At 38.2% G+C, this 13,686-nt stretch overlaps 1 protein-coding gene across 2 annotated transcripts in view; it reads left to right on the top strand.

The window, feature by feature from the left end:
- The window catches only part of LOC126248506 (host cell factor 2), a 294,659-nt gene that overhangs the window by 126,187 nt on the left and 154,786 nt on the right, over positions 1 to 13,686 (top strand). For both annotated transcript variants that reach the window (XM_049949544.1, XM_049949543.1), the window contains exon 8: positions 10,500 to 10,633. In XM_049949544.1, coding sequence (XP_049805501.1) covers positions 10,500 to 10,633 — 134 coding nt within the window. The remainder of the gene's footprint in view (positions 1 to 10,499; positions 10,634 to 13,686) is intronic.

Genomic DNA, 13,686 nt, shown 5'->3' with positions numbered 1-13,686 from the left:
GCAAGTTTTAATAATCTTTCTAGAAATGTCCCTGAAGAAAAAGCCACACGAAGACGACCATAAGAGAAAGAAAATGACCCTAGAAATGAAAAGTAAAATCAATGAAAAACGTGAACGTGGTGTGAGCATTGCTAATTTAGCACGCACATACAATCGATCTACATCAAATATTTGCCCTATCCTCAAGAACAAGGATAAGATTAAGGAGATGATGCTTCAAATGGAGCGACAATGGTATCTAAACAACAGTTTCGTATTCTGGGCGATGACGAAACGTTGCTTCTTATATGGGTAAATGAAAAGCAATTGCAAGGTGACAACAAGAACTTTGTTTGTGAGAAGGTGTGAGTGATTTCTGCTGACCTCATTACGAAGACGCCAGGATCAGGAGCAGCCGGAGAAGGGTTTAAGAGAAGCCGTTGGTGGTTCAAGAAGTTTAAAAGAACAACTGGCATCCACAGTGTTGCGAGGCGGTGAAACAGCCAGCTCAAACATAAAGTCAGCAGGGAACTACATCCGCAACTTCAAGATCTCGTAGATTCTGAGGGTTATCTGCCGAAACAGGTTTTTAATCATGGCGAGAAGGGTCTATTCTGGAGAAAGATGCCAGCATACCTTAACAAGGTACAATGCATTGCCCTGTGACAAGCCAGTGAAAGATAGTATCTCACAGCTATTCTGTGGCACTGCAAGTGGTGATTTGAAAACTAAACCACTGCTTGTTTACCGTTCAGAAACTCCACGAGCCTTCAAGAAGTGTAAAGTCCAGAAGAGCATGTTAAATATAATGTGGAGGTCCAACATCAAGGCTTGGGGGACATGTGATACTTTTTGTGAATGGGTCAATGAAGTCTGTGGTCCTTTGGTGGAAAAAATATGTGCTTGAGATAAATCTGCCACTCCGTTTCTTGCTTGTGATGGACAACGCTCCCGCACATTCTCCAGACCTACAAGACCACCTCCTTGGAGAATTCCAATTCATCAAGATCCAATTTCTGCATCCCAACACCACTCTAAGAAGCTCTACACTAAAGCACTCTTGTAGCATTGCTTTTAGTTGACTGAAGCTACCAATCTCACTCTTGGAGAGTTTTGGAAATATCACTTAAACACCATTGCTAGCGTCAAGACGATAGAAAAGGCTTGGGATGGGCTTACCAAGAGAACTCTCACTCCTGCTTGGAAGAAGCTTTGGCCGTAGTGCATTGTCGAAAGTGACTCTGAGGCATATAGTAAGTACTTGTTGAGCCTGTAGTCAACGAGATTGTGTCTTTGGCCAAGAGCATGGGACTAGAAGTGGATATCAATGAGCGTTTGGAAGATCACAACCAAGAAATGACCACCGAGCTTATGGAGTTGCAGTGTGTTTAACAGCGGGAAGTTGTGAAGAGGAGTTCTTCAGAGGAGGAGGAGGAGGAGGAAGAGGCACAATAAGAGAAATGGGGAATCGATTGTGTTGTACATCGAAAATCATCACCACAATAAAGAAGTGTTGAAGCATCAGCAGAAACAAATGACTATAAATAGCTTCTAAGTAAAAAAGAATGAGTTATGTATCATGAATAATAAAGTACATAATACTGTCTGTATAAAATTCTCTTTGAATAAATGGCAGGAATAAGATAAAAATTTTAATAATTTTTCTGCGTGGAATGCATTATCGTATTTTACATTAATTTATACAAGATAAATTGTTTCGCTTAACAAATGTTTCACTCTGAGTAAGATTCTGGAACGAATCGTGCTCTCTGTGTGAGGTTCCACTGTATGATGTTACTGTAATGACATGTCAATTGAATTAATGGACATAGTTATTTGTATGGAAGCCAAAACTCTACCAGCATAGCAAATCCGTGTTTGAGAACAGTTTTTACAGATTTTCAGGAATAAAATTAGTTTTACAGTTTGGTCAAAGGACTGTTTAAGGCTTTAGTGGCTAGGAGTAAATTCTCACAGCTTGTTGGAATTTATGGTTATTATATATCTGCAGATTTAATAATGCTCACCCAAATTACGATTCTTTCTACAAAAATTTTAATACTTTTTGGTTAAATATGTTGTAAACACTGGGTGTGAAAAACTGGGTCCATAGGGTGTCCTCTTGTACAGACGTAATATACATAATTTTCAAGGACTGTGTTTTTAACAATATTGCACACTTCTCGGGTGAGTCCCGGATTGGTTCTGCGCATTAAGTTCAACTTTGATGAGAGACGACATAACTGCATAGCCTGTTAGTGTAATGTAATACTAAACTAATGTAATACTTTGTGTGTTTTAAAAAATCAGGGCTACAGCATGTTCTGAATTTCTCAAAGTATTTGGGTGAGTTGCTCAACAGATTTGAGTAATATTATTTTTGTTAACATGTGTAGATAAAAAAAGAGATGGGACCATTCTGAAATCAATTTTTTTTAATGAAATTACAAGTATATTCAAGAAGAAAAATGGATGAGAAGCAGAAACATTTGTTACCCAAAGTTAATGAATCCACTGAAGCTGGAAAATTCAAATAATCCATTACATACATAATCGTAGCATTTTTAGAGATTTCATGTGAAACAATACTGTGTGAAAGACCATAAAAAAATTAATGATGATTTTATTTATTGTACTAAGACAGTGTTACCCTAAAGGATCACTGTTTAACAAAAGGTTAAAATCTGATAGGTCAGTGGATCACATCATATTCCTCTTGAATTACTTCTATATGATCGGCGGTTTGAACCCTCTGCTGGGATCGTCTTGTGTTGACAATTAGGTGTTCCGCTTATGGAATTTCTCTCAGAAGTTTTTGTTGGGGCAAATGAAAGCATATGGGCAACAAACAGGTATCAAAACTTGTAGACTAAAAACGTCGTAATAGTAAGGCATTCTAATAACTAGTTTCAATAGGATACATAATCCTTTTCAAAGGGAAGCAGAAAGTAACAACTAGAACTATATTGATTTTTTTAACAGTGTTGTTTTTTTTATAGCAATGGACTGTTCAATTCCCATACTAACAGCAAATGACTTGACTATGCTTAGCCCTCTCCCCCACCCGGACTCCACAACCCATGGGTTCAATAACCCACTTCTTTTCTGTGAAAGTCGAACACCTGTACTTCTTTAAAGCCAGATCTACAACTAATTTAGATACTGTGGTAAGTTAAATTTTGTTGGGGAAACAAAGTACTGTTGTGAAGAGTTGAGTGATGAAACAGTTACCTGAAAAAGTGACGACTTTGAACTGTAATGTGTTTGTCATGACAATTGCTTTGATTTATCGAGCATAGCAAAACACATAGGATTTCTTAGATTTATTGTGTGTGTGTGTGTGTGTGTGTGACCAGATATCAACAGTGTAAGTGAGGGTTAGCATTGAAACAAACGAGTTAAATTATGTTTTGGAATATATATTTGACACAACTGGGTATATTACTTCTTTTTGTGTGTATGAGGGGGAGAGATTTTTTACACTAAGTAGCTACTAAAATTTATTTGTGTACCAGCTCTGCAGTGTTAAAACTATATTTCCTGTAAAGAGACTGCTTTCAAATCATCTCAAAATAATTAGGGAACTGTGTTCCTCCTGTAGTTCTACTGTAATATTTTGTCCCAAGATCAGTAACCCATTTAAGATATTTTGTAGCCGTCATTTCGGAGACAGATTTTTTTTTTTTTTTTTTTTTTTTTTCCCCTGGCTGTCAAAATCTGTGTTGCTAAATATTTTATTTTCTTATAAGTATTGGAAGCTCCTAGTATTTGTGTTATTGTTAGCAATATTATGAAAAGGAAAGTTGTTACTCACCATATAGTGGAGATGCTGAGTCGCAGATAGGCACAACGGTTTCAGTTGCCTGAGACTGCAGTCTTGTGCGAGTTGCATTGGCGCGCGCGCGTGTGTGTGTGTGTGTGTGTGTGTGTGTGTGTGTGTGTGTGTGTGTGTGTGTGTGTGTGTGTGTGTGTGTCATCTATTTCATTATTATTAACAAAGTATGCTGTGAAATACCATAGTTCAGTGTCATTCACAAGTGAATCAACTTTATAAAAACAGAAGTGAATGTTTTAAAAACTTTCATCATCACTGTTCATGTCAGGTGTAGTGCCTAAATACATAGAACCAGTTAAAGTTCTATAAGCTTTTGTAGTGATCGTGTTATTTTACACTGAGGCAACTAAAGTCATGGGATAGTGATATGCACACATACAGATGATGGTAATATTGGATACACAAGGTATAAAAAAAAAACACTGCAATGTTGGAGCTGTCATTTGTTCCCGGATGAGTCGTGTGAAAAGGCTTCCAATGTGATTATGGCTGTATACAGGAATTAACATACTTTGAATGCAGAATAGTAACTGGAGATAAGCACATGGGACGTTCCATTTTGGAAATCATTAAGGAATTAAGTATTCTGAGATTCATAGCGTTGAGAGTGTGGTGAGAATACCGAACTTCCGGCATTACCTCTCGCCATGGACAGTGCAGTGGCCGACGACCTTCACTTCAGTTCAATTCAATTTTTATCATCACATAACATGCCTTATACAATCAAAGATTGTGACATAGGTGACTTGTCAGTTTTACACTATATATAATAATACTAAAAATTGACGATAAACTAATAATATATATGGTGTAACATCTTCAAAGAGGTATTTTAATTACAATTATAATGCATTGTTGCCATTCACGAAATCTTCTACACTATAGTAACATTTATCTTTCAGATATTTTTCCAGGTCTCTTTTGGTACCTTTTACATTTAGGTCATCCATATCTTTCCATATTTTATTTACAAATTTCATGCCCATATAGTATCGGGTTGTTTCATATGATTTTAAACGGTGGGTAGGTAACATGTAGCTCGTTGTATATCTAGTATCATATTGATGCAAGAAGAAGTTGCGCTCAAAAAGTTGTGGGTTTCTTTTCGTGAAAGTGAGAGTTTCATAGATGTATATTCTTGGAATGCTCATTAGATCTAGTTTCACAAAATAAAGGTTTACAATGTTGTTTTGGTTTTGCTCCCATCATTGCTCGGATGATTCTTTTTTGTAGTCTAAAAGCTCTAAGTAAATTTGTTTTTTCAGACCCCCAGAAAATTATACTATACCCAACGACTGAAACAAAATATGCATTAGATACAGTTTTTCTTACAGCTAAATCTGTAATACTATACAAGATATTCATAATATGTACAAGGCTATTCAGTCTACCCAGTATGTTGTCCACATGGTGCCCCCAAAACAGGTTTTTATTGACTAATACGCCAAGGAATTTGACACAGTCTGCAGTCTCTAATTTTTTGTCCATATACCTTATTTCACTTAGACACTTAACCACAGACAAGCAACACTGCATGAAATAACTACATAAATCAGTGTTGGACGTACAATAAATGTATCCGGTAGGACTGTGGTGAAATTTAGCATTATTGGGCTATGGCAGCAGACGATCAATGTGAGTGCCTTTGCTAACGGCATATCATCACCTGCACTGCCTCTGAAATGCTTGTGACTGTATTGGTTGGACCCTAGGCAAATGTAAAACCATGACCTGGTCAGATGTGCCCCGATAGCAGTTGGTAAGAGCTGATGCTAGGGTTAGTGTGCGGTGCAGACCCCTCAAAGCCATGGACCCAAGTTGTCAACAAGGCCCTTGTGCAAGCTGGTGGTGGCTCCATAATGGTGTGGAGTGTTTATACATGGAATGGACTGGGTCCTGGTTATGTTCGGCTATGAGGGGGACCATTTGCAGCCATTCAGGGACTTTATTACCAAACAACGATGGAATTTTTGTGGATGACAAGGTGCAATGTCATCGGTCCACAATTGTCAGCAATTGGTTTGAAGAACATTTATGGGACATAATCAAGAGGTCAGCTTGTGCACAAAATTCTGCCCCGGCAACACTTTCACAATTATGAGTGGCTATAGAGACAGCAGGCTCAGTATTCCTGCAGAGGACTTAAGAGGTCTTACTGAAACACTTCCACGTCCAGTTGCTGCACTGCACTGGACATAAGGAGGTCCGACACAATATTAGTAGGTATCCCACAACTTTTGTCACTTAGTGTTTTTGGTACAGGTTTCTGCTGCACTATTGATTTATTTACTCGTAGTGATTACAAAGTTACATGACAAACCTGTTCAGCGATTTTGCCATTATCAAACATATCTGTGCAAGTGGTGTAATAGATATGATATTGTTCCTTACATCTATTTTAGTTTCTCTGTCTATGTATGACAGACTTAACTTGTGTCTTAGCTGGTATGATGCAGTCCATATTTCACCTTGGAGCATAAGTATCAGTTGCCATGAAATATAATTTCCATTGTAAACATATAGCATTGCTGGAGCTGAGCTCATAAATAGCTGCCAAAAGAAATTTTACCAAGACCTCTAAAATCAAAGGTATCTAGAAATACAGTGATCATAACATAACAGAAAGAGAATTTATCTTTACAGTCGAAAGTGCAGCTAACATGTAAGTGTTATTGTGCCATATCTAGACATAGAAACTCATACAGGCATAGGGAACACTATTATACCTATTAAACTATCTGTAAAGGTATGCTTCATAATGGCAAAAATGCAAAAATGAGCTTTTAGTGTAACTTATTATGACTACATAAATCAATAGCGCAGAGAAAACCTGTGCCAAAAATGTCACTCCTCAACCTCGTGCATGCTGTGGAACCAGTAGAAAAGAAATTGTGATCACATTAATTACACTGGTATTCAGTGTGCTTAACTGAAACTACTTTCACTGTTAAATTTTATTGCATTCTCTTAATTTTTTTGCAAGCTATGTGGGAGTGTGGTACTTCCATATAAATGTTCTTTATGTATTTATTTGGCATTTACTTCACCAAAAATTTAGTAAACTAGAGAAAACCATGAAGAAAATATTGGAAGTTACAGAATTATCCAACTGCACACACAGTAATCAGGGTTGCCACAGATTCTGGAAATCACGGACTTTCCAACACATCGGGGAAATATCAGTGAAATTTGAAAAACAAAGAAACACTGGAAAAATCTCATTTTTTGTCTCGGTAGATGAAATGTGGTTTGTTTACTGAGTTGTCATGCATTGTCGCCGGCTGGGTGCAGCAGAGTGTGTGCACCACTTCCCTACTCCCTCGTTCCTACTTCTCCCCTTCCTACCATGCCCTTCAACTTGTGGTCAGTGCTTCCACCACTTCTTGCCACTAGCCTAGCAGTTGCTGTGATAAAGAGGAGGTATGAGGAGTGTTTGGATCTGATTCTCAGAGACTGTAGACACAGCGGCCGTAGATGGCGGTCATGATTGCCTGAGTTGTGTCTGAATGATTGTGTGAATGTGTGTGTGCTCTCGTTTCCTGACAAAAGCTATGGCTGAATATTTAATTATTAGAATGTAATTGTCTTTTCTGCATGCCTGTCTGCGGCTCAGCAATCGTTTTTGTGGCGAGTTGCTACATATCCTCATTATTATTGATTCTTAAAGTATTTGAACAAATTATCCGTTGCATGCATTGATTTCCGTGGTCTCCTTTCATCAACATGCTGTCTGTGATTCGTAAATAGCTGGCCACAGGGGTGGATTTTTGCAGTGACCCAAAACCGGAGCCCGTTTCTGCGAGTATATGTAATGGATCGGCCCTGCTGATCTGTAACCATTTAGTTCCCACTAATGTGCAGGACGTGCTCATTGGGCCTAGTCTCACTGATCTGCCCACAGGCCTGGTCTGTTTCTGCGTGGCAAAATGCAGCGGATTTTCAGGGTTTATCCATGGATCCAGGGCTGCGGTGGTCCTCAGCAGGCCAGAGTCCATGGGCAATTAATTTCAGGAATTGTGACTGTTTCATCACAAGTACATTGTACAGTGTGGTGATTTATAGACATTTTATTTGTTCAAGTACATTTTGGCACTTCAAAAGTAGTTTATATGTTAGAAAGTATGGACGGTAAGAAGGAGAAAATTGTCAGTCGCTGGTGGGCAGTTTGTACACTATGTACTCATATATTTCTTGAATGAAAAATTACACAATACCTGTAAGATAATAGATACAACACAGTGGGTAATAATCGTCAATAACGAACATAGTAGAACTAACATTTTATTGCCGGTCACCTAGTGTGGGTTTACACAATTCTTCACCACCTTATACACTTTTTTCAAGAGGCCTACTTCTTTCTGCGGTTATTTCTGAAATCAGTGATGGCATTTTAAATCTGTCTTGCAACTTCAAGGAAATGTGTATTTTTGTCACCAAATGTGTTTAGTTTCATTGAAGTAAAATAACATCAGTGGTCTTGATTTATTTATCGTGTCCAAGACATCACTTTTACAAACTCTTTAAGATCACAGTAAAGTGAAAATATAAAGCATAAAGCAATACAATACATGGTAATGAGATAAGTGAATATTTAATAAAGCAAAATACAAGCACACAGGAAACAATGTTCATTTAAAAGAACTGGTATGATTCTGTCTGGGATTACAATATTTATGTTCCATGCGAAGCCCAGTATACTGCAGCTTCTATGTCCTTGTCATTTGCTGTTAGTAGGTCTTGTATTGTGCAATGTTCATCCAGTTTCCTGCATACTAGTAGTTATTGTGCATCTTGAAGTTCTCCACATTCACAGAGCTCGCCCATACTGATATAGCCCCATTTCTTCAGGTTTACTGTGTGTCGTGATACTCCGGATCTTAATCTATTCAAGGCTTTCCAGATCAGATATGGAAGTTCGAATCTGGCTGTAGGTTCTTCCCGGGAACTATTCCCTGGCCTTCCTGGTTCCGGGTTTTGCCACAGTTCTTCTCGTCATGCTTTACGCAGTAAAGAGATAGGATGTTTTTGCATGAGACCGTTTTAAAAAATTCAATAAATGTCATATTTTTTGGGACTCATGTCTAGGTTCTGCAACTCTTGGTCAAGTTCTTGGGTGAATTAGTCCCACTGGGCACATTTAAAATTAAAGTATCTTTTGAATTGGGTGGTTGTGGGTTTAACTGCTTCTGCCAGATACATTATGGCTCGATGTTGTGCACGTGGGAGGGGTTCTCCCCCATCCTTCCTGGTTTCATATGCAGTGTGTTTGCTGACGAAGATGTTATCACAATTGTATCCGCGGTTCCACCTGCTGCTGTTAGAGGAAGCTGGAAGTTTGCGATCGTTTATTAATTTCAGTCCAGTCAAGTCTGCCCATATTTTGAGGTTCTCTCCACTTTTGTCTGTGTGCCTGTACCCCAGGCTGAGCTATGATAGTTGACATCGCCCATTACTACTTTTGTTGGTTGTAACCCAAAATTGGATGGTTCATTGAATCTGAACTCACTGTTCGGTGGCTTATAGATAGATATCAATGTACAGGATTGCATCTGTACAGTCAAGATTTCGATTTCTCCTTGAGATGTCTGTTTGGTAGATATAATATCTAAGTCTGTTTTCGCAAAGACTGCATTGCCTTATTGCCCATGTGGTCTTTCAGTTACTAATTTCATTGCGTGGATCTTCTATTGTTGGGGCCACTGTGGGTCTTTTGAATTATTAGGAGATCAAAGTTGTCATTTATATGCTTCGACGAGTAATATCTCTTCCTCATGTGAGAGCCCTTCGGTGTTTATGGACATTATTGTCAAAGTTGGCTTTAATAAAAGCCATTTGGTGGTGTCTTGTGTTGAAAGGATTGACCATTAGGCAAAACCCTAACGTTGTCCAGGGTACACCTGATCGCTGTCATGATCTTCGAGGAGACTCCTTTCGTTTACCCCAGTGGTCTTGATGAAACACACATACCATTTGGCTTGCTTTCCTCATCTAAAAACAGTTCATTACAAAAGATGTTGGTTGTTAGTACTTAAGATTTTTGCACACATCAAGAAACACCATCTGCTTGCAAGTTTTTTTTAGATATTTCCTCATTTGCATTGTTGTTTCTTGTACTGTAGCTGCAAAGACAGATTGACAACTTTTGTCTTAACTTACCCTTGAGATCTCAAAATTTGTTAGGAAAAAATACTAAAACGTGTTTGGAACTCGGGAAATTTCACTTAGGGTAACTTATGGCAACCCTGAGTAATAAATTGCACTCAACAACAGCTGCAATGTCATTTAGTGTTATGTTGTTTAAATGGCTGAATAACAACTCACTAATTCATATTATTAATGATAGTTATTTATAGAGTAATTAAAGGAAACTAACATGTCCAATGTCTGAAATTCATATGTGAATAATATTACATACGTTGGACAGCAGATGTTCCAGCTTTAGACTGGTAACTTGTTTTTGCACGTATGTTGTTTGCTTTTGCTGATTGCTCTCCACAATGTTTGTATATGCAAAGTAAAGGTTTCAGGGTGACTTAATAGCAACTAAAATCAGTGCTCATGGGACAACCTGATGATCCGGAGCCATACTGAAATAATTCTAAAATTGGAGGGATTTGTTTTTGAGATACATAACTTGTTTGTACCTGTTGCTTGGTTAAAATTTTAATTGTCTGTTTTATTACAGCATCTCCACAGGCGACGTTACTTAGAGGGGTTTCTCCAGCGCAAGGAAAGCAAATAATTTTACAGAAGTCAGCCAATTCCACTGGATCAAACCTAGTAACATTTGTGAAAACAAGCCAAGGAGTCACTGTTGCAGTATGTATTGGCAGTCATTTAATTTTGATACAACTAGTCCACTTCCATAATAGTTCGGCATAGTCACTTCATTTAATGAGTTCTGTATGATTTTTGTGTGTCTTCCAAATGTACGTAAGTGTGCATTCGAAAAAACGGCTGTTGTGTGTGCCTATGGGTAAAATACACCCAGTATCTAAACTTGGATTATATGTGATACTGGCAGAAAATAGAAATCCCACCCATCACACAATTGGAATGACTCTTAACAAAATGACAAATGTTACATTTTATGTTTTCCTTGAACAATTCTAAAACTGTGCCTTCTAGCAAACATGTCTCCCCGTACAAAATTAAGCTACATCAAATTTCCAACAAAAAAGGTCCTATTTATTTTTTCCCTATGCCTAATAGTTTCAGCATTACAGGAGATAGAAAAATCGCAGGTTATTAAAAGCAGTGTTTTAATGGTATAAATTTTATGTTTCTGTTAAATCGACTGAGTTAAAAACAAATACTAAATGTGTGTACCATGTCTAAGTGTCACAGAGCTGACCCATACTATGGGATAAATAGTGTTCTGGGGGTGTAACAGGGTAGAGGGTAGAAGCTCAAGGCAAGGTGGGTCACCGAATTGCAGTCACACACTTACCTCCTTCATAGGTCTGCCAGATGAAGAGCAAGCTTGCAATTCCTCATTCTCTCTACTGCAGTTCATCACAAAAAGCGACTGGAGGGAGGCAGGGGGTGGCAGATGGAACTTATTTTCCACAAAGTGTGTTAACACTACATTGTATACATATACTAGTTGCTAATAATACAAACATAAGGAAAGCATACGGACAAATTCTGCATAAATCTCTGCACACTTTTCTATACTGCTACAGGGGAAATTGACTCGTAGTTATCCTGTAGGCCGGCTGTAGCATTCTTCCAGGAGAGGCATCTTCCTCTACAATGAGCACTGGTTGCTTTTCACTTTGTCGGCAGACCATACCTGCAGAGAATTTTCTGTCCAGTTTCCTCATGTGAGTAGAAAAAATAACTTCACTGAGGTAATGATTATACAGGTTGAGTCACCTAAAACTTGCACAGCAAATATTGTCGAAATGGAAAGTGCTATTGATGTGCAGTTTCCACAGAATTGATTGGTAGTCAGGAAACTGTTCTCATGCTCACAGCCGTGTCTGCCCACCCCCCCCCCCCCACCCCCCACCCCCCCAAATTGACTTATCCGGATGATTTAACTGTTCAGTTGTAGCATATTGCCTGGCCTTCCCATACTACTGTACTAGGGAATCAATTGCACAAGTACACAAGTGGCTTTGGTTCCCTTGATGGAGTCATGAATTCCCTTATGATTCACTTTCCCCACAGTGTGCATTTACAAGAAGAGTCTACCATGTCACCCAACAATATGTCATATACTATACACATCATGTGACAGACAAAACTGGGTATAATGTGTAGCCATCACAGTAAGGAGGTGACCTTTGTAGTGTGACACCACAGTGTATATTACACTAATGTGGAAATCCTTACCAGAAGTAGATTCATTGTATATCACTTAGCTGTATATACATAATGAGTAATGGCTAACTGCCTAAAGAACAACCTGCAACATGTCATCTGATATAGTTTCCAGTTTGCTTTACGATAAAATGCTTTTAGTTAAAGGAATGAAATCCTCTACAGTATTTCAACATTTCTTCACCCATTGGTATTATTAAAGCCTACTATGGGCGGAATAGGGCTACATCACTCCAGGCCCTAGAAGAGATCAAACAGGAGAACATCCTGTAGGCAAAAGCTATATCTGCTCCAGTGTCTATAAAAAGAAGAGACTGTGAAGGAAGAGGATCACCAGCCCACACGCTTCGTCTGTTCAAAGGCCTGCTGGTCATTGAAGAAAAACTGTTGCCATCATCATACGATCTAAATCTGTTGGTTTGTCACCAGTCTTTACCAAAATTAACTCTTTACAAAACCAGACAAGATACATCAAAACATACTAAAATATCGGTCATTTTGCAATCGGGCCATAAAATCCTTAGTTCCTAAGATGGTCTTCATATTAGCCTTTCTGGGAGCTTATCAGTGAAGTGACGTGCTGAGTTATATGACATGTTACTCCTTTTTTTTTGCACATAATAGGCATTTTGAATTTTGATAAGACTGTATAGATTTGGTGAACTAACAGAGTGAAAGTGAAGTCTCTTAATTGTTTCCTATCCTATCTTGGAGAATTGTCACTGAATCTGTGATTAGCCATATTATAGTGTGCCTTAAATATATAAATGGCAGGCTGTCAGGTTTACCACAGAGTTAAAAGCTAACCTCCACTGCTGAGATATTTACTGTAGGCAAATGTGTCTCAGTCAACACCCAACATGTTGTGAGCTCCTCAGTAGATTTAAAGTTGGTTTCTAAATTACTTCTGTCATTGCGCTGATAGTAAACAGTGGGAGAAATATGACAAAACTAAAGTTCATACCAAGAACATTTAATTCTGCAATCTTAACTTTTAGGTAATGTTAATCACTGAACATCAAGCAATACACTTTTGATCTTTCTAGTGAAGTTCCACAGTTTACTGGGGAGTGATATAACAGTGTTCTCTATGAGACAGCCCAGGTGACCACCATCCAACCACTTCCCTTCAAATAATGTGAAAACTGTTCCCTCAAGACAAAATCAGTGTAGAAACAGTGTCTATGTGCAACTGTTATTCAATCATCAGTGAATTTGATAAAACTTGACCACTAATTTACTTTCCAAAATTGTTTGTAAGAGAGTTCTATAACTGGATGATAGTTATTAGCTACTCCTGCCCTGTTTCTCATAAAATAGCAGTTTTAATTTATGTAGAAATATTCCATAATTTGCTGAAGAGTTATATGTATGAACAACATTGTAGTGTTCTGTTAACTGTAACTACCAACATTATGTGAGCGTTTAGTTAGTGAGAATGTAATCAGTTTTAATTTTTGAATAGGGACTTGTTTCCTTCTCGTCTTTGACCTCCCCCTCCTCCTCCTCACAGTCTCCTTTGCGCAGGTTTGGCTTTCCTGACC

The sequence above is a fragment of the Schistocerca nitens genome, chromosome 3 (assembly GCF_023898315.1).
Source record: "Schistocerca nitens isolate TAMUIC-IGC-003100 chromosome 3, iqSchNite1.1, whole genome shotgun sequence".
Lineage (NCBI taxonomy): Eukaryota > Metazoa > Arthropoda > Insecta > Orthoptera > Acrididae > Schistocerca > Schistocerca nitens.
Note: the sequence above shows the minus strand (reverse complement) of the source record. Positions and strands in the feature narration are given on the sequence as shown.